General features: G+C 43.8%; 1 protein-coding gene across 2 annotated transcripts; it reads right to left on the reverse strand.

The window, feature by feature from the left end:
* Poglut3 (protein O-glucosyltransferase 3) lies at positions 1 to 15,889 on the reverse strand. Of its 2 annotated transcripts, XM_042682858.1 has the most exons (9): positions 15,679 to 15,889; positions 13,671 to 13,868; positions 11,645 to 11,928; positions 10,441 to 10,657; positions 7,029 to 7,225; positions 5,838 to 6,032; positions 2,405 to 2,509; positions 616 to 772; positions 1 to 115 (listed from the first exon to the last, which is right to left on the reverse strand). In XM_042682858.1, the coding sequence occupies exons 1-8, from the start codon at positions 15,887 to 15,889 to the stop codon at positions 647 to 649; spliced, it is 1,533 nt and encodes a 510-aa protein (XP_042538792.1). In that variant the 3' UTR covers positions 1 to 115; positions 616 to 646. The 2 variants fall into 2 exon arrangements, with proteins under 2 accessions (XP_042538792.1, XP_042538791.1); XM_042682857.1 differs by having other exon boundaries at positions 1 to 772.
* Positions 15,890 to 20,209: the final 4,320 nt, after the last annotated feature.

Consider the following 20,209-nt stretch of genomic DNA (forward strand, 5'->3'; position numbering starts at 1 on the left):
CCTCCTGTGTAGCTGGGGTTATAGGCATGAGCCACCAGTGTTCAGTTTAACTCTTGTTTTTTTAATTCTTCTCATCAGGCCTTCTAAGCGGAGGTTGCCAGTATTGGAAATTGTGCTGTGAGGAGGAGACAAAGAAGACCTGATCAGATACTTTCCCTTCCTAATTGGAAGCAAGTATGAGAAAGTGAACAGGAGATAAAAATTGACCCATAAAGTGATGTCAACAGACTTATAGAAGATGGTTTCCATTTTGGCATGCCTCCCTATCTTCTACAAGCCTCGGGTACTCTTCTTTAGAGAAACCATGATGCCAGCTAAGAACAGTTTTTCCTCAAAAGAAATTAATACCCAAGTATACTGAATAATACTTGCTCAAATACTGCTATATCCATTCATGATATCCAAAGTTACTAAGAGAACTCTCTCTTCTCTCTCCTGGTTGTTTTCTTGATATAGGGTTTATTCTTTGTAGCCCAGGCTGGACTCCAACTCATGATCCTCCTGTCTCAGCCTTCCCAGTGCTGGGATTACAAGTGTGTGCTATTATACCCAGATTCTTCCACACTTTTTGTTTTTCTTCCCACAGTTTAGCATCTATATTAAGTTGTTCCTTACAGGTGTAGCTGGAGTGTGAATCTGGGGTGCGTTAAAGTTCTTCCCTTGTGGACCTTTTCCTGAGACACTGGCAGATGGATGTGTTGTCATCCGGCTGAGGAACAAGTTCCATTCCATCACGGATCTCAGGTTGGCTGAACTGGCGCTCCGCATATTTCTGAAATGTGTGTTTGAGAGCCACTGAGTGATTGGTACTCCCCACCTCCAATCATTATGCTTCACTATAAAACCAAAGCTCTAGTTTATTCTGGTCCTACAATTTTTTTTTCTTTCTTCTTTTTTTCTTTTTCTTTTTTTTGGTCAGTCCTGAGGCTTGACCTCAGGGCCTGGGCTCTGTCCCTGAGCTTCTTTTGCTCAAGGCTAGCACTGTACCACTTGAGCCACAATGCCACTTCTGGCTTTTTCTGTGTATGTGGTACTGACGAATCAAACCCAGGGCTTCTTGCATGCTAGGCAAACACTCTACCGCTAAGCCATATTCCTAGACCCTCGAACCCACAATTTTATGAGCAAAAAGAACCTGTTCAAAAAGAGACATGAAGCCAAATGTCCCCACATAAAATGTCTCCTCAATTTGTTACATGAACACTTAACATACTGAATATTTAAATCAGCAAACCAAGAGGAAAAGCAATTAAGATGAAGTAAGTAGTCACACATCTCCTTCCCTTTAGGTCTGGATTTATTATTTTGGTAGCCTTGGGTTTTGAATTCAAGATCTTGTGCTTGCTAGGCAAGCACCTACCACCCTCAATCCGGTTTTGCTTGAGTTGTTTTTCAGACAGGGTCTCTCATTTTTTTTTTCTTTTTGGCTACAGCCAGTCTCAAATAGAGACTATACCTATACCTATTATTTCCATGAATCTGGGATGATAAACATGTACCACTATGCCTAGCTTGTTAGCTGAGTTGGGGGTTTATTAACATTTTTGTCTGGGCTGGTCTTAAACTCTGATCCTCCTGATCTACTTCTCATGTACTTGGGATTATAGGCATAATCTACCATGTCTAGCCTCCATACCCATTTTTTTTAATGGCAACAGGCCTATGAAATGTTCTCTTCTGGCCACTGACTGGGCTTTTCCTATGCATTTGTTATTTCACTTCAGTGGTTCTGTAAACATTTAGCTGTGTATTCCTAGAGATCCAAGCAAACCTAACAGAACGGTGCTGTAAGTAGCTGATCCTAATGATTATTTCCTGGGAAGACACTTCTACTATTGACAATTAAAGCCAGGCCAGGCAAGAGGACAGAACCCATCTAGAAGGTAAGGCATAAGAGGACATTCACTTCCATTTCTACCCCCGAGGAAAGAAGCTGAAGCTAACAGGGTTGGAATCAAGGCTCAAGTGATAGAACACAGCCAGGGTTGGAGGTGTGGCTCAGTTGGTAGAGTGCCAGCCAATGAGCAAAAACATCAGGTACTAAGTTCAAGTCCTGGTCTTAGAAAAAGAAAGAAAGAAAAGAAGGAAGGAAGGGAGGGAGAAAAGGACGGAAGGAGAGAAAAGGAAGGAAGGAAGAGGAAGGAAAGAAGGAAGGAAGGCAGGAAGGAAGAAAGAAGGAAGGAAGGAAGGAAGAAGGAAGGAAAGAAGGAAGGAAGGAAGGAAGGAAGGAAAGCACGAAGGAAGGAAGAGAGCTAGAACACACATGAGCAGACAAGAGGCCTGAGTAAGCCAGAGTTCCACAGGCTGACTCTCTGATCCCTTCAGGAAGCAAAGAAGAGGTTGGCAAGGCCAGGCACATGGTCCTAGGCCTGCTGACCCCACAGGATGGGCACCCTGGACTGACCTGCAGCACTCTGTAGTAGTAGCAGTAAAGCCGGTGTGGCTGCAGCAGTTCCCGGGTAGCTGCCTGCCCTGCTCTTGCAATCTTCTCTGCTTCTTCATCATTGTCCTGAGAGGTTTTCAAAAAAAAAGGCATAACAATTACTCATGCAGCTGAGAAAGAAAGTGATCCAAGGGGGAGGAAGGAGAGATGTGGGGTTAAATGTGAAGGAGAGATCATAATGGAAATACAACTTGCGAATGCTTTGTAGAGTGGACTTTCCCAGTCATCTCTGAGATGTCCCCCAGTGCAACAATGCTGCCTCCATCCTATTTCCTGATTTCTAGCACTGGAAGAAAGCATGGGGACTCTCAGGTGTCCCAGCCTAGTGTTCTTTGCTTAAGACTCAAATGAATCAATTTTCATGTTAAAACATCCTTGAAGCTGGGCACTGGTGGCTCATAGTGGCTGGGCACTCTCAGCCTCATATTCAGGAGGCTGATAGCTAAGGATCATGGTTCAAAGCGAGCCCAGGCAGTAAAGTCCATGAGATTCTTACCTTCAATTAACCACCAAAAAGCTAGAAGTGGAACTGTGGCTCAAGCGGTAGAGTATTAGCCTTGAACAAAAAGCTCAGAGACAACACTTAGGCCCTGAGTTCAAGCCAAGGACTGGCACAAAAAAGAAAGAAAAAAAAAATCTTTTTTTTTTTTTTTTGTTTCTGGTCGTGGGACCTGAACTCTGGGCCTGGGTGCTGTCCCTCAGCTCTTCAGCTCAAGGCTAGCGCTCTACCACTTGAGCCACAGCGCCACTTCCGGATTTTTTCTTTTGGCCTATGTGGTGCTGAGGAATCGACTCAGGGCCTCAGGCATGCAAGGCAAGCGCTCTACCACTGAGCCACCTTCCCAGCCCAGAAAAAAAAATCTTTTAAAAGCTTCTTTCCTTCTAGTTTCCCTCCCTCCCTCCTCTATCTCTTCTTCACTTTCTTCATTTATTTTTTGTGCCAATGCAAAGCCTTGTGCTCTCCCTTGACTCTTTTAACTCAAGGCTGGCATTCTACCACTTGAACTACACCTATACTTCTGTCTCTTTGCTGACTAATTGGAGATAAGAGTCTCAGATTTATCTGCCCAGGCTGGCAATCCTTAGATCTCCGACTTCCAAGTAGCTAGGATTATAGGTGGAATAAAAGTTTCATTTAAATGTGCTATCAGAGGCAAGAACTTTTGTTATAAAGTGGTACTGCTTAAAGATGGCATTGTTGCTGTAATCAAGAAAATTGACTCCTTCCGACCCACTGGTTGTGCTAAAGGTCTGGGCAGCGTGCCTAATTATATGTTCAGAAAATAGGCCTACCACACTGCCAACAGAAAAAAGCCATTTGCTAGCAATTGTGGGTATCATAAAGGATCACAAAAACAATTCTGCCCAGTTCTTCCTATAACCAAATATTGCTTCTCAGAAACTTAAAAAGAGAATCAAGTCGTTTAATGGAAGGATAAAGTTTTATAGGTTCATAATAAAATTCAAGTTTCTTAATACCTTTTGTATGTGTGTGCCAGTCGTGGGGCTTGTACTCAGAGCTCAAGGCTAGCATTTTACCACTTGAGCCATCACAACTCAACTTGGCTGATATGTTTTTGGAAGTTTATTAGAGATAAGAATCTCAGGGGTGGAGAGGGAATACAGTTGTGGACATGGGAGGGAAGGGATGGTAGGGGAAAAACAAAGGAGGAGGCAACAATGCTTGATAAGAAATGTACTCATTATCTTGCTCATGTGATTGTAACCCCTCTGAACAGTATTTTTACAATAAAAAACTTATTAAAAAAAAAAAAGAATCTGGGCTGGGAAGGTACTCAGTGGTAGAGCGCTTGCCTTGCATGCCTGAGGCCCTGGGTTCAGTTCCTCAGCACCACATAAGCAAAAAGAAAAAAGCCGGAAGTGGCGCTGTGGCTCAAGTGGTAGAGCGTTAGCCTTGAGCTGAAGAGCTGAGGGATAGTGCCCAGGCCCAGAGTTCAGGTCCTAGGACCTGACCCAAAAAAAAGAATCTCACTGACTTTTCTCCCTAGGCTGGATTTGAACCATAATCCTCAGATCTCAGTTGCCTAAGTAGCTAGAATTACAAACATTAGCCACTGGTGCCCAGCTATACTGTTGCTTTTTTTTTTTTTTTCATTATTTAGAGAATATTAGTTTCTGTAATCAAACCCATGTAGATAAGACCTTACATATTTAATACAGTGCTTTTACAACCTTGTTCAAATGGAAAAAAATAAGTTTAACATTTCTAGACTAATTTCTATCCAATGCCAACTCAACACGGTAAACTGGGATACTTTTTCCAAAGTTGACAGCACAGCTAAAGTTTCCCAAAATTCAAATATATGTATATATACATATACATATATTTATATAAAAAGACCAGTAATAGCAGTATGTTATGCATCAATACCAGCAACAGCTTTTCTAGGTTCTGCAGGCATCTGAACAAAATTAGACATCTAGCTCATCCATTAATAAAAAGAAAATAAGATAAAAAACAAAACCCCAGAAAAATGAGAAGTTCTGTAACTGTTGTGGTACCTGGCACCATTTTTTTAATTAGCTTCTCAATCATCATCTGGAAGGAAAACATTCTTGAGTAACATCATTAGAAACAGCTCTGACAGCCAGGCACTGGTGGCTCAAGCCTGTAATCCTAGCAACTCAGGAGGCTGAGATCTGAGGACTACGGTTCAAAGCAGCCCAGGCAGGAACGTCCATGAGACGTCCAATTAACTACCAGAAAATCAGAGATGGTGCTGTGGCTCAAGTAGTAGAGTGCTCACATTGAACTGGAGAGCTCAGGGACAGTACCCAGGCCCAGAGTTCAAGCCCCATGACTGACAAGACAACAGCAACAACCAAAAAAAAACAGCTCTGACAAAGCAAAGTCACTACTACATATCATAAAGCAGGTACAAGGTATTTTATACTCACAGAGAGATGATACAATACTGTCCTACCCGTTCTTTCTTTTTTTTTTTTTTTAAGAAACTCCTATTTTATCATGAACTTGGGATGTTGGATCACCTGCACTGGTGAAAAACTTGTGCTTTTATTCTATGTGAGGGGGAAAAATGTGTCATATAGAAGCCTTGATTATTTCCTTATACATGTCCTTTCATTCTGCTCTTTTCAACTTGTGTGTTACATTTTGTATGTTATATATGTGTGTCCATGTGTGCATATATACATTGTAATTCATTTAGAAAATCTATATTCAGTGTAACACTGTACTTCCAATGTTGAAATGATTCTGATATTGATTCTTTAGATAATTCAAGGGAGCCAAAACATCAGAAGATCACAGTTTTCATCGACTGTGTCAAGTTGAATGGCCTGTGGTAGAACGCGGCTCATCTACACTGGTGCCTTGAGGTGAAAACGCGGATGGAAACAGTGGGGGACGTACCTTGGCCCATTGAATTTTCTCTAGTAAGTCGCTGAGATTTCTTTTCACTGGAACATAATGCTTCCAGGGCTGTAGTTCCATGTAGAAATGTTCATAATAAGGCGAGTCCTGTTTCAGAACCAGGCTGTCTCCTAGCATGAGATACGGGAACCTGTATGCAGCCACCGTCCCATCCACGTTCACCTGGTACTTGTACTGAGAGATTGCAAAATACAACCATGAACACTCTGCTTTACTTCAGCTTCTTATCCACATTGTACTACTAGAGAGGAACTGTTTTCCATTTCCCAACTTTTTTTTTTTTTTTGGTGGTCATGGGTGTGGAACTCAGGGCCTGGGCATTGTCCCAGAGCTTTGAGCTCAAGGCTAGAGCTTTACCACTTAGAGCCACAGTTCCTCTTTCAAGCTTTTTGGTCGTTAACTGCAGGTAAGAGTTTCCTAGAGTTTCCTACCCCGGCTGGCTTTGAACCACAATCCTCAGTAGCAGAGTAGCTAGGATTACAGGTGTGAGTAACCAACCAGTGCCCGGCACCTTTTTCACTTTTTTCTGTGCTAGAACTCAAACCCAGGGCCTTATATGCCTGCTATGCAAATGTCCACCACTGGGCCACACCCACACCTATTACTTCTTAAGTAACTGAGGCCAAGTTGTTTCCTATGCAGCCATTAGATGTGCCACGTAGCTCACATCCTGGTTTCCTTTGGGCCTCATATGATGCTCCATGGAGACAGGCAGGCACCGTAAGTGTCTAGAGAGATGGAGGTCTCACAGTTCATAGCACTGGCAGGACTTAATATCCAACTCTAGCTCCTATTTTCCTGAGCTCCTTATTTCCAAAGACATATGAGATCCCTTGATGTAAAAAACATTTATGTTCCAAGTTTATTATAACAACAACAAAAAAAAAACCCAAGAGAAATAAATAAAGCCAAACCTCAAGTTCACCCTTTAAACTATATTTTAAATATGAAATTTAGTTTGGTGGACAGACTTAACAACCACCACCAAAGCAACAACAGTGAGTGAGAGTTTTGTACTTCCCTGAGTCTGATAAAGTGTGAAAGTACATCTCAGTTTACAAGATAGAAGAACTATGTCTAAATCCATCTAGCTGGTAGACTTGGAAGACGAATGGATCGTGAACACAAGTTTACTATGTAACAGCCACGTAGGAAGTCTCAAATGCATACCTTAAAAAAATCAAAGAATCCCATCAACTTGGCTTTTCCCAGTTCCTTCTCTTTCTCTTGGAAAAAGAAATATCCTGTAATTCCTGCATCCACTAGCTGTGGATTTTCTTTGGACAGCTGTACCAACTGCAGCCTCTCTTCTCGGCTATCTCTACCTCGGAAGAAAGCTTTCTCTGTTTTGTTGATCCAGGAAGGCCCTAGAAGTTTGAGGCCATAAAAGATGATCAATGTGACATTTTCATATGGTAACTACAAATCATCTTTAATTCCCTATTATCATTTAAGATGTTAATGATCTTTTACCACCAATCCATTCTGTACAAACTATTTCTCAAAGATATGGGATTGCCTCAATTGGTCAGAGATACTTGCAAAAGCAAAGCTTTTATTTGCTGTATTAAAGAATGTTCCTGGGGCTGGGAAGGTGGCTCAGTGGTAGAGCGCTTGCCTTGCATGCCTGAGGCCCTGGGTTCGATTCCTCAGCACCACATTAAAAAAAAAAAGCCGAAGTGGCGCTGTGGCTCAAGGGGTAGAGCACTAGCCTTGAGCTGAAGAGCTGAGGGAGGCCCAGAGTTCAGGCCCCACGACCGGACCCAAAAAAAAAAAAAAAAAAGAATGTTCCTGCCAGGCGCTGGTGGCTCATGCCTGTAATCCCAGCTACTCAGGAGGCTGAGATCTGAGCATCACCATTCAAAGCCAGCCTGGGCAAGAAAGTCCATGAGACTCTTATCTCCAATTAACCACCAGAAAACTGGAAGTGGCGCTGTGGCTCAAGTGGTAGAATGCTAGCCTTGAGCTGAAGAACTAAGGGACAGCACCCAGGCCCAGAGTTCAAGACCCACAGCTCATGCCTGTAATTCTAGCTCCCAGGAGACTGTGTGGTTTGAAATCAATCTGGATAAGAAAGTCTGTGAGAGTCTTATCTCCAATTGATAACCAAAAAAAGCTGGAAGTGGAGCTATGGCTCAAGTTTTAGAGCACTAGCCTTGAGCAAAAGAGCTCAGGGAGAGTGCCTAGGCCCTGAGTTCAAGCCTCAGGACTGTCAAACAATAATTTTTTTTAAATGCTCCAATTATACCCATTTGTCTATTAATGAGTGTTCACACTGGCGTTGATTTTTTTTTTTTTTTTTATCATATAAAACCGAGAGATCTCCAGAATAACATTGGGCCAAGTTCAAAGCTAAAAGTGGTGGCTTCTTTCATATTTTGTGTTTCACAATCAAACATGAACTAGGCTTTTGTTCTTAGGGTGACCAGAAAAAATTGCCCACTAAGTAACACTCACAAATCTAGGGTTTGAACTCAAGAGCTTACACTGGATAGGCAGATGTTTTCTATTTGAGCTAAACTTCCTGAGCGGTTTGTTTTCTTTCTGGTTATTTTGGAGATGGAGTCTAGCAAACTTTTCTTCTGTCCAGGCTGCCTTGAAATATAATCCTCTAGATCTCAGCCTCCTGGGTGGCTAAGACTAGGATTACAGGCATGAACCACCAGCATCCAGCAATATTTGGAACTTTCTAATCCTTAGTATGCTCAGCATTTTAAATATAGAAAGGACTTTCTCCCCTGTTTTCTAATATGCTATTAAACGTAAACATACAAACCAAGTAATGTGCATATATCTATATCTTCTCTCTCTCTTTTTTTTTTTTTTGTCGGTGGTGGGGCTTGAACTCTGGGCTTGGGGGCTGTCCCTGAGCTCTTCAGCTCAAGGCAAGCGCTCTACTGCTTGAGCCACAGTGCTACTTCCGGCTTTCTAGTGGTTTATTGGAGATAAGAGTCTCACGGACTTTCCTGCCTGGGCTGGCTTTGAACCGTGATCCTCAGATCTCAGCCTCCTGAGTAGCTAGGATTACAGGCGTGAGCCACCAGCACCCAGCTTATCTTCTCTTTTTGTAGAAGGGAAATATTTTGGAAGAATGAATTTAAATCAGTCACTATTATTCTACATAGAGAAGTCACTGATTAATACCTATCAGTGTTCTGAGAGAAAAATTACAAAACTGGAGGGAGAGGGTCAATCTCTTTTATTATTTTAGCACACTTCTCAAGAATGAAAAGTAGGGGCTGGGAAGTTGGCTCAGTGGTAGAGCGCTTGCCTTGCATGTCTGAGGCCCTGGGTTCAATTCCTCAGCACCACATAAGCAAAAAGAAAAAACCCGGAAGTGGCGCTGTGACTCAAGTGGTAGAGCGCTAGCCTTGAGCTGAAGAGCTGAAGGACAGTGCCTAGGCCCAGAGTTCAGGCCCCATGACCGGACCCCAAAAAAAAAAAAAAAAAAAAAGAATGAAAAGTAGGTCAATTTGTATTTCACATTAGTTTACAAGAAGTCTCTGATCTTACCTACCAAATAAGTTCCAAATTATAATAGAGACAGAAGCTGAAAGGCAAGGTGAGTTTCCCTTCAGTGCAAGATTTTACAAAGGTGTATTGACCCACCAATTCAAGGCCATCAAACACAGAGAAAGAATTGAGATAGAACATTTTTTTTGGGAGGGAGGGTCAGTTGTGGGGCTTGAACTTAGGGCCTGGGTGCTGTCTCTGAGCCTTTTTGCTGAAGGTTAGTGCTCTACCACATTGAGCCACAGCTCCACTTCCAGTTTTGAGGTGGTTAATTGGAGATAAGATTCTCATGGATTTTCCTGCCCCAGCTGGCTTTGAACTCTGATCCTTATATCTCAGCCTCCTGAGTAGCTAGGATTACAAGCATAACTCTCCAAGCTCCCAGTGGAATAGGGGATTTTTAAATATCAAAAAAGGCAGAAAAGGAACTATATTAAGACAATTCTCATATATTTGCATAAGATTTTGTAGTCTTCAAAATTCTCATTTCAAGTGACAATAAAAGTCTCTACTGTTGGAATTAAATGAAAGCTTTGCTAAATACATCCATTTTCAAAAGGCATATACAAAGGACTAAAGGAAACTCTGAAGGTTGGTTTGGGCATAACTAGCTCCAAAAAGGCATTTTTCTTTTACCAGTCCTAGGCTTGAACGAACGCAGGGCCTGGGAGCTGTCCCAGAGCTTTTTCAGCTTGAGCCATGGTTCCACTTCCAATTTTTTTTTTTGTACTTTCCTGCCCAGGCTGGCTTTGAACCATTATCTTCAGATTTCAGCCTCCTGAATAGCTAGAATTGCAGGTGTAAGCCAAGAGCTCCCACCTCCAATTACATATTTTTAATTTTTAGATCAGAAGGAGAAGAATACTGAACAAATCATTTGGGCATTTAGGTTGCCTCTTCCTCTTCCCCCTTCATAGGGCTGGGGATTGAACTCAGGGCCTTGCAGATGCTAGACCAAGCAGTGTACTACTGTATTACTCTCCCAAATCCATGGTTGAAAAATAAGAATAATTATTTAAATGTATATATGTACTACTCCTACATGGTTTTCCTAGAGAAGAAAACTTACCTGTATGCCCTTGAATGGAAAGGAGATCATTTGTAACACCCCTCATGGCTTCTAGGGTGGAGTGGGTGATGTCATAGGTTGGCAGGATAATGTCTCTGGAATCCAGAGAACCACACCAGGAAATGATAGCCAGAGGCCCAGGGGTTTCCTTGACCTTCCGATGCTCCAAGGGCCAGTCTCCAAGATTAATGTAAAATTCCAAATCCGGCAGGAGGACCTGAGTAAGCAAAAGTACAAACATCAGTGCTTGGAGGGTCTCAGGCTTTGTCCTCAGTACTGTAGGAATTCCTTGATTTTCCTGAGTGTTTGTGATGGAGCCGACCACTCAGATCAGGGAGAAAGGACAAGGATGCCTCTCAGTAATGAACCAGTCAGCAAATCCCAGGGGAAGATCCTGCACCAGGGAATTCATTTAGCCAGAAGTCAGAGGTGGCATCTGCGATTGGTTATAGAAGTAGACATGGGTGGCTTTAGAATCCTCTCTACCAGCAGGCTAAGCAACCATTGACACAGTCAATGCCTTGACACATCTACCTTTGTCTCCAAAATCTGCCACTCCATTTTCAGTTCATGGTTGAAGCCTTTGCTGAGACCCTTAGTATCGCTGGCCTAAAAAGCTGCAAGAGCTTCCTCATTAGGAGTTGTCCATGTAGCTGTCCAAGTCACGCACATATGTGTGTGTGTGTGTGTGTGTATGCACACATGCATGAGTGCTGGTACTGGGTCTTGAACTCAGTGCCTAGGCTGTCCCTCAACTTTGTTGCTGGAGCTGATGCTTTCCCACTTAAGCCATACCTCCATTTCTGGCTTTTCATTGGAGATACGCGTCTCATAGATTTTTCTGCCCCAACTGGCTTCAAATTGGAATCCTCAGAGCTCAGCCTCGAGTATCTAGGATTTTAGGCGTGAGCCACCGATGCAAGGCAAGCCAGAGAAATTAGAGTAGTGACTCAAAGGCTGTAAACATTTGAACGTTCACAGAAACCCTGTGTGTGCCCATATGGCCCACCTTCCTGGGATGGAGGTTCAAGCCATTTAATTTATATAAGAAAGAGAGGCTCTCACAAGTTAGAGGCCTTATGAACACTCTGGCGGTAACTTCTCAGCTTGAAATCCATTTTTATCTTTTGCTTCTACGCCCTTCCGTGTTACCACAAAATAATCAAACTGCACTATTTGGGGGATCAGTTCATCATTTTCCTACCTTTCTTGCCAGGGAGAGCAAGATCTCATCAGAGAACATTTTGAAATCGGTGTATTTCCCTAGCGATCGCCGGTAAATGTGGTTATTGAGAATTGTGTAGTGAACAACAGCACCCCTCTCTTCCCCAAATCTTTTGGGGACTTCACGTAACATCTGCTGGAGATCGATGCTAGGGAATGAAGCGAAATCTTCTGCAATTTGTGGCTCCTCAAGTGGACAGGAAAGAACTTCCTGCCAGGCCTCAGGATCTTCTGGACACCTGCAGTACTCATGGTACACGGGACCTGGGGAATGCAAACACACAGGGCCACACTCTGTGACAAGTGCCACCACAGGAAATTGCTTCTGTCCTGATGGGAACAAGGATAACTTCTTGCTCAATTCTACTACTATCCAGAGAAAAACTGCCCTGGACAAAATCAGTGAAGTTGGTAATTGCATCACAAAATTTTGGGGGTGTAGTGAGAATCTGCAGAAGGGCAGATTCTCCTAGTGAAGTATAATTAGCTCTAGATTAAATATGGCTTCAATTCCATCCCACAAGTTATAAAAGTATAACTGGAAAGAATCAAACTATTTCCAGGTATATCAGTTGCATTTCTGAAAACAAGCTCAAGAAGACAAAATGAAGAGATGAGAAATACATCCAATGGGATTGAGGATAAGTTGGCACTACAGAATAAAAGATGAGTGAACTAAGCCAGGTACTGGTGGCTTATCACACCCGTAATCCTAGCTACATGGGATATTGAGATCTGAGGATCCTGGATCAAAGCCAACCTGGGGCAGAAAAGGCTGTGACACTCTTATCTTCAATTAATCACCAGAAAACTGGAAATAGAGCTATGGCTCAAAGTGGTAGAGCATTAGCCTTGACCAAAAAGAGCACAGGGACAGTGCCCAGACCCTGAGTTCAAGTCTCATGACTAACAACAACAACAACAACAACAACAAAAAGATGAGTAAACTAAAGACATAACAATGGAAACCATACAAATTGAAATAGAAAAAGAGTGAAACAGAAAAAAAAAAAAAAAAACTACTTGAGGAAATGCTGGTTAAAATTTTCCAAAATTTGGGGCTGGGAAGGTGGCTCAGTGATCGAGCGCTTGCCTTGCATGCATGAGGCCCTGGGTTCGATTCCCCAGCCCCATGACTGGACCCCCCCAAAATTTTTTTTTCCAAAATTTGTTGAAACTGTAAGTCTGAAGAATACATGAAAACCAGCAGAAAGAAACCAAAACAGAAGAAACATTTTTTAAAAAGGAAAAGAACAGCAAACATAATAACATAAACTGCTCTACCAGCAGTGCAGAGGGACCCAAATAATGGTAATAGGTTTATGGTTGGAGACAATACAAATGGGAAAACAGTGGACCAGAATCTTTAACATACTAGAAGGAAAAATAAATCCTTCTACTTGTAATTCTGTAGTTAGTGAAAATGTCTTTTAAAAATGAAAGCAGTGAGGTCAACATTGTCATCTTAGCTACTCAGCAGGCTGAGATCTGAGGATCGCAGTTCCAAGTCAGCCTGGGCAGAAAAGTCTGTGAGACTCTTATCTCCAGTTAAATCAGAAAAAGCCACAAGTGATATCGTGATTTGTGGTTCAAGTAGTAGAGCACTAGCCTTGAGCAAAAGGAGCTCAGGGACAGCACCCAGGCCCAGAGCTCAAGCTACAAGACCGGGGAAAAGAAAAGAAAAGAAAAGGTTTCCAGTGTTTACTTTGTTGAAATGGATTTGAAGTCATTATCATCCATTCAGAAAGTCCTGGGACAGGTTCGGGAAGGTGGCTCAGTGCTTGCCTTGCATGCATGAGACCCTGGGTTCAATTCCTCAGCAACACATACGCAGAAAAAGCCAGAAGTGGTGCTGTGGCTCAAGTGGTAGAGCGCTAGCCTTGAGCTGAAGAGCTGAGGGACAGCGCCCAGACCCAGAGTTCAGGCCCCATGACTGGCAAAAAAAAAAAAAAGTCTTGGGACATACCCAGTGGGCTAACTTTGTTACTCTATTAATAACCACTTACCTTTCAGAATATAGGGAGATTGAGCCACATGTTCATCTCCATAAAGAACATCTATCTTGAGTCCTTCGTTGACAGTATCATATAGTCTATACCTCACCAAAAATGTTCCATCATTCCTATCCAACGGTTTAGGAACCTGAATCCGGACTAACTCCTTAGAAGAAAGAGATTTGACGACTACTCTGAACAATGTTTGACCTGGAAGAAAAATACAGAGATAACTTTACCACTTAATGATTATTATGTCTCAATTATTGGCCAATGGTCTCTAGAATGAAGTTGTTTTCCCCTTTGGTATTGATGGAAAGCAAGAATGATTTCAACTTGCAAGATCCTTGAGGCCAGAGCTATAGGTCTGGCTCAGGTCTTTAAGTCAATTATCTGATTTAACATTTGGATCATGAGTCATTCACAATAAAGATTTGTTGAATGAACAAAATGGATTAAAGAAGCAAAGAAGAATGTAACTTTCTGCTTATTTGATTTTTTTTTCTCCTTTGAGTAACATTGAAGATTTGGTAGCTGGAAATCTACAAACTCTAAGAATGACAAGACCCCTATAGTAATTCACCTTTCTCCTTGTAAAATATAAAAAATGTTTTTTTTTTTTTTTTTGATCTGGTCGTGGGGCCTGAACTCTGGGCCTGGGCGCTTTCCCTCAGCTCTTCAGCTCAAGGCTAGCGCTCTACCACTTGAGCCACAGCACCACTTCTAGCTTTTTTCTTTTTGCTTACGTGGTGCTGAGGACTCGAACCCAGGGCTTCATGCATGCAAGGCAAGCGCTCTACCACTGAGCCACCTTCCCAGCCCCTGAAAATGTTTTTTATATACCATCTTGATATCTAATTATCCTAATTAACTCCATCCCGACCCAGAGAGTCCTGGGTTCCCCCAAACAGGAGCCCACTTCCTGAAGGCAAGTGGAAATACTCAGCGGAACCCACAGGGGAAGAGGCACGCATCCTGATTACCTCCTGTTGAAAACTGGTGCCAGCGGGTGGGAGCCCTAAACAGGTAAATTAGGAAATCCTCTGTCAACAACTTGGAACCAGCCAGACCAGTCAAAGGGAGCTGCCACAATGCTTCCTTAAGAGGGTAGACTGGTTCAGGTAGCCACACCTGTAATCCTAGCTACTCAGGAAGCTGAGCTCGGAGGAGGGGAGGTTTGAAGCCAGCCAGGGCAGGAAAGTCCATGACACTCTTATTTCTAATTCACCACCAAAACAACAACAACAACAAAACCCGGAAGTGGAGCTGTGGTTCTAGTGGATAGAGTGGTAGCCTGGAGCCAAACAAAGCTCAAGGTACAGCCAGTGCCCAGGCCGTGAGTTCAAGTCCCAGTACTGACAGGGACACACAGACACAAAGAAAGCTCAGGGACAGCGCCCAAGCTCTGAGTTCAAGCCCCGGTACCGACACACACACACACACACACACACACACACACACACACACACACACACACACACACACACACACACACACACACACACACACACACACACACACACACACACACACACACACACACACACACCTCTAATAATACTATTGTTTGAACCCGGGAGGAGGTCCTCCACCCTTCACAGGGGGGAGAAAAGCCAGATCTCCCGTGATCTGTTATAATCTCAGGAAGAAAAGAAAGCGTGCCCCGCAAAACTGCCTGGCCTGGCCCGTGCGGGGCCGCCGGGCCCGGGTAGTGCAACGCCACGCGATTCCCGGCCCGGTGAGTCGGTGCGGGTCCCCCTGCGCGCCGCCCAGACCCGCACGCAGTCACCCACCGAGGCGCCCCGGCCCGCACGGGCCCCGCCCTGCATTCCCCTCCCCGCAATCCCGTGCGCAAGGCCCGGGCCTGCCATTCAGTTCTTCCAACTCCCTCCCTCCGGGGCGTGGCGAAGGCGGGAAGAGCGGCTCCGCCGACCCGGGAAAGCGCGACCGGGGCGGGGAGGAGGCCGCGCCGGCGGGCGGCGGGGCGCGCGGGGTGCGGCGCCGCGGGGCCGCGCGCTACCTGGGGGCGATCGCGTGAGGTTGCGGCCCTCGGCGTCGACCGCCTGCAGGTAGAAGTAGCGCACGGGCAGCACGACGGCCGCCTGCAGCCCCGGCCCCCACACCAGACTCCGGGGCGCGCTGACCGGGGCCCCCGGGGCGCCCGCGGCCACCAGCAGGGCGAGCTGCAGCCACAGCGGCGGCAGCAGCAGGGCCCGCGGGCAGAGGCGCATGGTCGGGCTGAGGCGGCGGGAAAGGGCCGGGCCGGGGCTGGTCAGGCTGGATCCCGGCCCACCGGGGCGGGCCTCGGCCTGGCGTTCCCCCCACCCCCGGCCCTCCCCGTGCACAGCGCCCTGGGCGGGGCAGGACTGACGCCCCACCCAGGACTGGAGTGGGGAGCCCGGATTCGGGGAGACGGAAGGGGCCGGCTGTGCGTTCCACAGGCAGATGGAGTTGCACAGACTTTCCTGCCCAGGCTGGGCTGGAACCTTGATCCTCTGCGTCGCAATATCCCCACCCCTCCAGCACCCAGACACGTGGTGATTGCTCAGGAAGGACTCTGTCGCCATGGGAGGAGACGTCCTGCGTGCCTGGACACGCACCGGGTTTACAAGTTGCGGTGGCCAGGCCTCCCTCTCCCTGTCCCTCCCTCCCTCTCCCTCCTTCCCTGTCCCCCCCCCCCCCTCCCGCCACAACTCCTCTCACAGCCAGGCACAAGCTCTGTGGTCTCTCTGGCATCACCTGGTTTTGTTTCTTTACTCAACACCCTTTTGCACGGGACTGGGATTCCCTCTGCTCACCCTCTTGCCCCTTAGCACCTTCCCCTCTTTGACCAAGGATTTACTGAGTTTGGCCCGGGTTTGGTGTGGGGAGCTGGGCCTTAGGACGGCACAAGGCAGCATCTGGGTCTTGCCTTGAACTAGGTGTTTCAAGCCTCCCTGAACCGGTTGGGTGCTTGAAGCTTGGATGTAGGCAGAGACTGAGCTCCTGAAAGCTACTCTTGGGTAACCAGTTTGTAATTACTTTCTCTTCTTTTTATTAGCTTCTGGATTGAATCTGTTTGAAGGAAATAAAGATTCTCCGGCTGGGCGAGTCTGTAAATAAAGGAAACAGACTTTGTGCACCCTATTGGCAGACTGCAGTACATGTCAGGCCCAGGCTCTGGTCAGGCCCAGGTTCTGGGTACTCTCCAGCCTTTATAACACTGGCATTTTTGCTCGGTCAGATTTACTAGGGTTTTTTGGTTTTATTGTTTGTTTGTTTTTCCCCACAGTGCTCTTGACCTGGTTTAGAAAAGCTAAGCAGAGGTTGTACACAGTGTTCTTTATACTTTAGATGATTATCAGGAACGAGTTGTAAATATCAGGTAAATTGCAGGGCTAAAGTGTAGCTTTACTTGTCTATTACGTTCATTGATGAATTTTGTTTCTTGGAGTCCGCTTAAATGCTTAAATGGAAGGCTATCATTTTAAAAAAATTATAGAACACATTGGTTCACAATCTTCCAAACAGACTTGTTTTCCCCCCCCCCAGAGAAAAGATCTGAGCTCATCTCAGGCAATAATAAAATATGACCTAATAAGTTATATAACACTTGAGGTAACACCCATTTTTCCCCTAAGAACTCAACAAGAAAGTCATATTATTAAATCTGAACACTCTTGTTTAGCTGTACTTAGTCTGTACCAACCTACCTTCTTCCTCCTCCTTCCTTCCCCCTCCTTCTCCTCTTCCTTCTTCTTCTAGGTGGTACTGGAGCTTGAACTCAAGACCTTTTGCTCTTGCTTTCAAGGCTTTCTACCACTTGAACCATTCCTCCAATTCTGACTTTTTGTTAGTTATTGAAATTAAGAATCTCTCAGATATATCTGCCCAGATTGGCATTGAATTGTGATCCTTAGATCTCAGCCTCCTGAGTAGCTAGGATTACAGACATGAGCCACTGACACCTGCCTTTTTCTCTTCTATTTATGTATTTCTTAATCTCTGCCTCCCAAGTGGCTGGAGTTACAGGAGTGAGCCATTGCACTCAGACTGTCCTTGGTTTCTTTGTAATAAACTCTCTATGGAGATGTGCCTCATTTTCAATGTCATTAATAAAAGATCTTACATAAGGCTGGACAAGTGTAAAACCTATAAAATGCTTAATACCTTAAGTATTCCAGTAACATGTATTCAGTACCCATGTACATCATGCATTCTACAATGTGTACAGAATATAAACCCGTCCCTGCCCTTCCATATATTACAACTTGTGGGTAGATTTTAGATTGTGAGACAAGGGTTTAAGCATTAGCACTCATTGCAGTCTCACAATATGGAGTATTTCCTCCTAGGATACAACTACTCATTGGTCAAGTCTGAAACAGGCAAATCTCACCCAAAGCCACCTGGAAGAATAAATGCCCCCTTCCTTGTACTCCTGATGCTTTTCTACATAAAAGCAATCACTCGGAGGACAGGAATAGAAACCAAACCAAACAGCATTCCATTTAAGTCGTTTATTTCCACATAAGCTTAAGTTTGTAACATATTCCACATCTAGAGAATGGGTCTGGGAACAAATACATTAAGAGAACAGGGATTTAACAAAAAGTGCTTATGGTTTTTTCAGAAGCATTGAGTGTCACAAAGAGCCCCTGGTGGGAATACATTCACAAAGTTGCATGGAAAGTGAGATATTTACATATTTACACTATGTATTTAAATGGCATTCTGTCACATTTACCACTTACTACCACTAAGCAAGTCTGTGTCTGTACAGCCTCTCTAATATTCTGCCTATTAAGGTTACAAAGGTTTTGAATTTTCTATATAAAAAAAACAGAGTTGATTTTCTATATATAAAAAAACACAGAGTCCCCTTCAGGGCTCATATTTACCTCCTTTTCAAAATAGCTTTAACTTTCTCATTTATTTATTGATTTTTATCACCCTTGTTAACATATCACTAACCATTGTTAGTAGCAGTAAAGGTGTTATTAGCATCAATGCATGTACAATGCAAGGGTAAACTTATTTATTTATTTTTTTCAGTCGTGGGACTTGCACTCTGGGCTGAGGCACTGTCCCTGAGCTCTACTACTTGAGCCACATTGCCACTTCCAGTTTTCTGGTGGTTTACTGGAGATAAGAGTCTAAAGGACTTTCCTGCCTGGGCTGTCTTGGACCGCAATCCTCAGATCTCAGCCTCCTGAGTAGCTAGGATTACAGGTATGAGCCACTGGTGCCTGGTTTCAAATCTTATTTTAAATGAGTTTAACTGTACAAAATATATGAACATATCAGTCTAACATCTAACTAGTTCAAGAATTTGGGGGGGAGGGGGGAGGATTGGGTGGTGGGGAGGTAGGGGGGAGGTAGGGAAGGGATATGAAGGGTAAACAAAGGAGGAGGCTGCAATGCTTGATAAGAAATGTACGCATTATCCTGCCCATGTAATTGTAACCCCTCTGTACAGTATGTTCACAAAAAAAAATAAAATTAAATTAAAAAAAAAAAAGACTTTTACCCAGAAAAAAAAAAGAATTTGCAACATACTTACAGTATTGTTTCCCTAGTGATGTATTTTATTTACACAAATAGTTCAATCACAATTTTATTAATAATAACTTTAGAAAACATTGTTATCAATATAAAAGTGACATAAATTACTATAGCTATACCAAAAATAAACAATAAAAAGCAACAATTTGTATGTTAGAATACATAGAAATCTGCTAGACTTCTTTAACGAAGTGTTTTATAAAAGTATAAAACTGTAGATGGTGCTATTTTTATGAATTTTCTTGTTTTCTTGGTTCCTGAGTCAGACCAATAAGCAAATATGACAAATAGTGCAAATGATCATTGGCCACCAACCACCTTTGAATTCAGACAGTAGGTTTCAGAGCAATCTGGATTGGGCTCCAAAGCAACTGTTATTCTGCCCTTCATTTACTTTGCTTTGTTTGAGCATAAACTTACTGACACCCTAACTTCATTCCACCTTTGGTAGTAAAGTAGTGGGCCCACAAAACTTACTGAAATAGGACTTGCAAGTTGATCAGACTCTTTGTATAAAAATATTAACTCAGAATATCTATTATGTAATTTTAACATAGAAAACATATCATCATGTATGTTAAATAGAGAAAAGGTCTATGCATAGGCATGCACTAAGCAAAGAATAATAAAATATTATGTTTTGGCAATATTGGGGTTTGAACTCAGGGTTTCATGCTTGCTTAGTGGATGTTTTACTTCTGAACCATGCCTCCAGCCTCAAAAGTTATTTTTTTGTGCTAGTCTTAGGGCTTGAACTCAGGGCCTGGGCACTGAGTTTCTTTTGCTCAAGGCTACCACTTGGGCCACAGTGCCACTTTTGCCTTTTTTTGTTTATGTGGTACTGAGGAATCAAACCCAGTGCTTCATGCATGCTAGCCAAACACTATCACTGAGCCTGAAATGTTATTCTTTTTGTTGTTGTTGTTGGTTGTGGGGCCTGAACTCTTGGCCTGAGCACTGTTCCTCAGCTCTTCAGCTCAAGGTTAGCGCTCTATCACTTGAGCCAT

The sequence above is a fragment of the Dipodomys spectabilis genome, unplaced genomic scaffold, assembly GCF_019054845.1.
Source record: "Dipodomys spectabilis isolate Male_0828 unplaced genomic scaffold, ASM1905484v1 ptg000076l, whole genome shotgun sequence".
NCBI lineage: Eukaryota > Metazoa > Chordata > Mammalia > Rodentia > Heteromyidae > Dipodomys > Dipodomys spectabilis.

What these genes read in the sequence shown, in the direction of transcription:
- Poglut3 (XM_042682858.1), bottom strand. Translation starts at nt 15,889, where the DNA reads ATGCGCCTCTGCCCGCGGGCCCTGCTGCTGCCGCCGCTGTGGCTGCAG. An exon ending in ATCTCCCTATATTCTGAAAG is followed by an intron (nt 11,929 to 13,670) that starts GTAAGTGGTTAT and finishes TGCATTCCCCAG; the next exon opens with GTCCCGTGTACCATGAGTAC. An exon ending in AGAAAATTCAATGGGCCAAG is followed by an intron (nt 2,510 to 5,837) that starts GTACGTCCCCCA and finishes AAAACCTCTCAG; the next exon opens with GACAATGATGAAGAAGCAGA.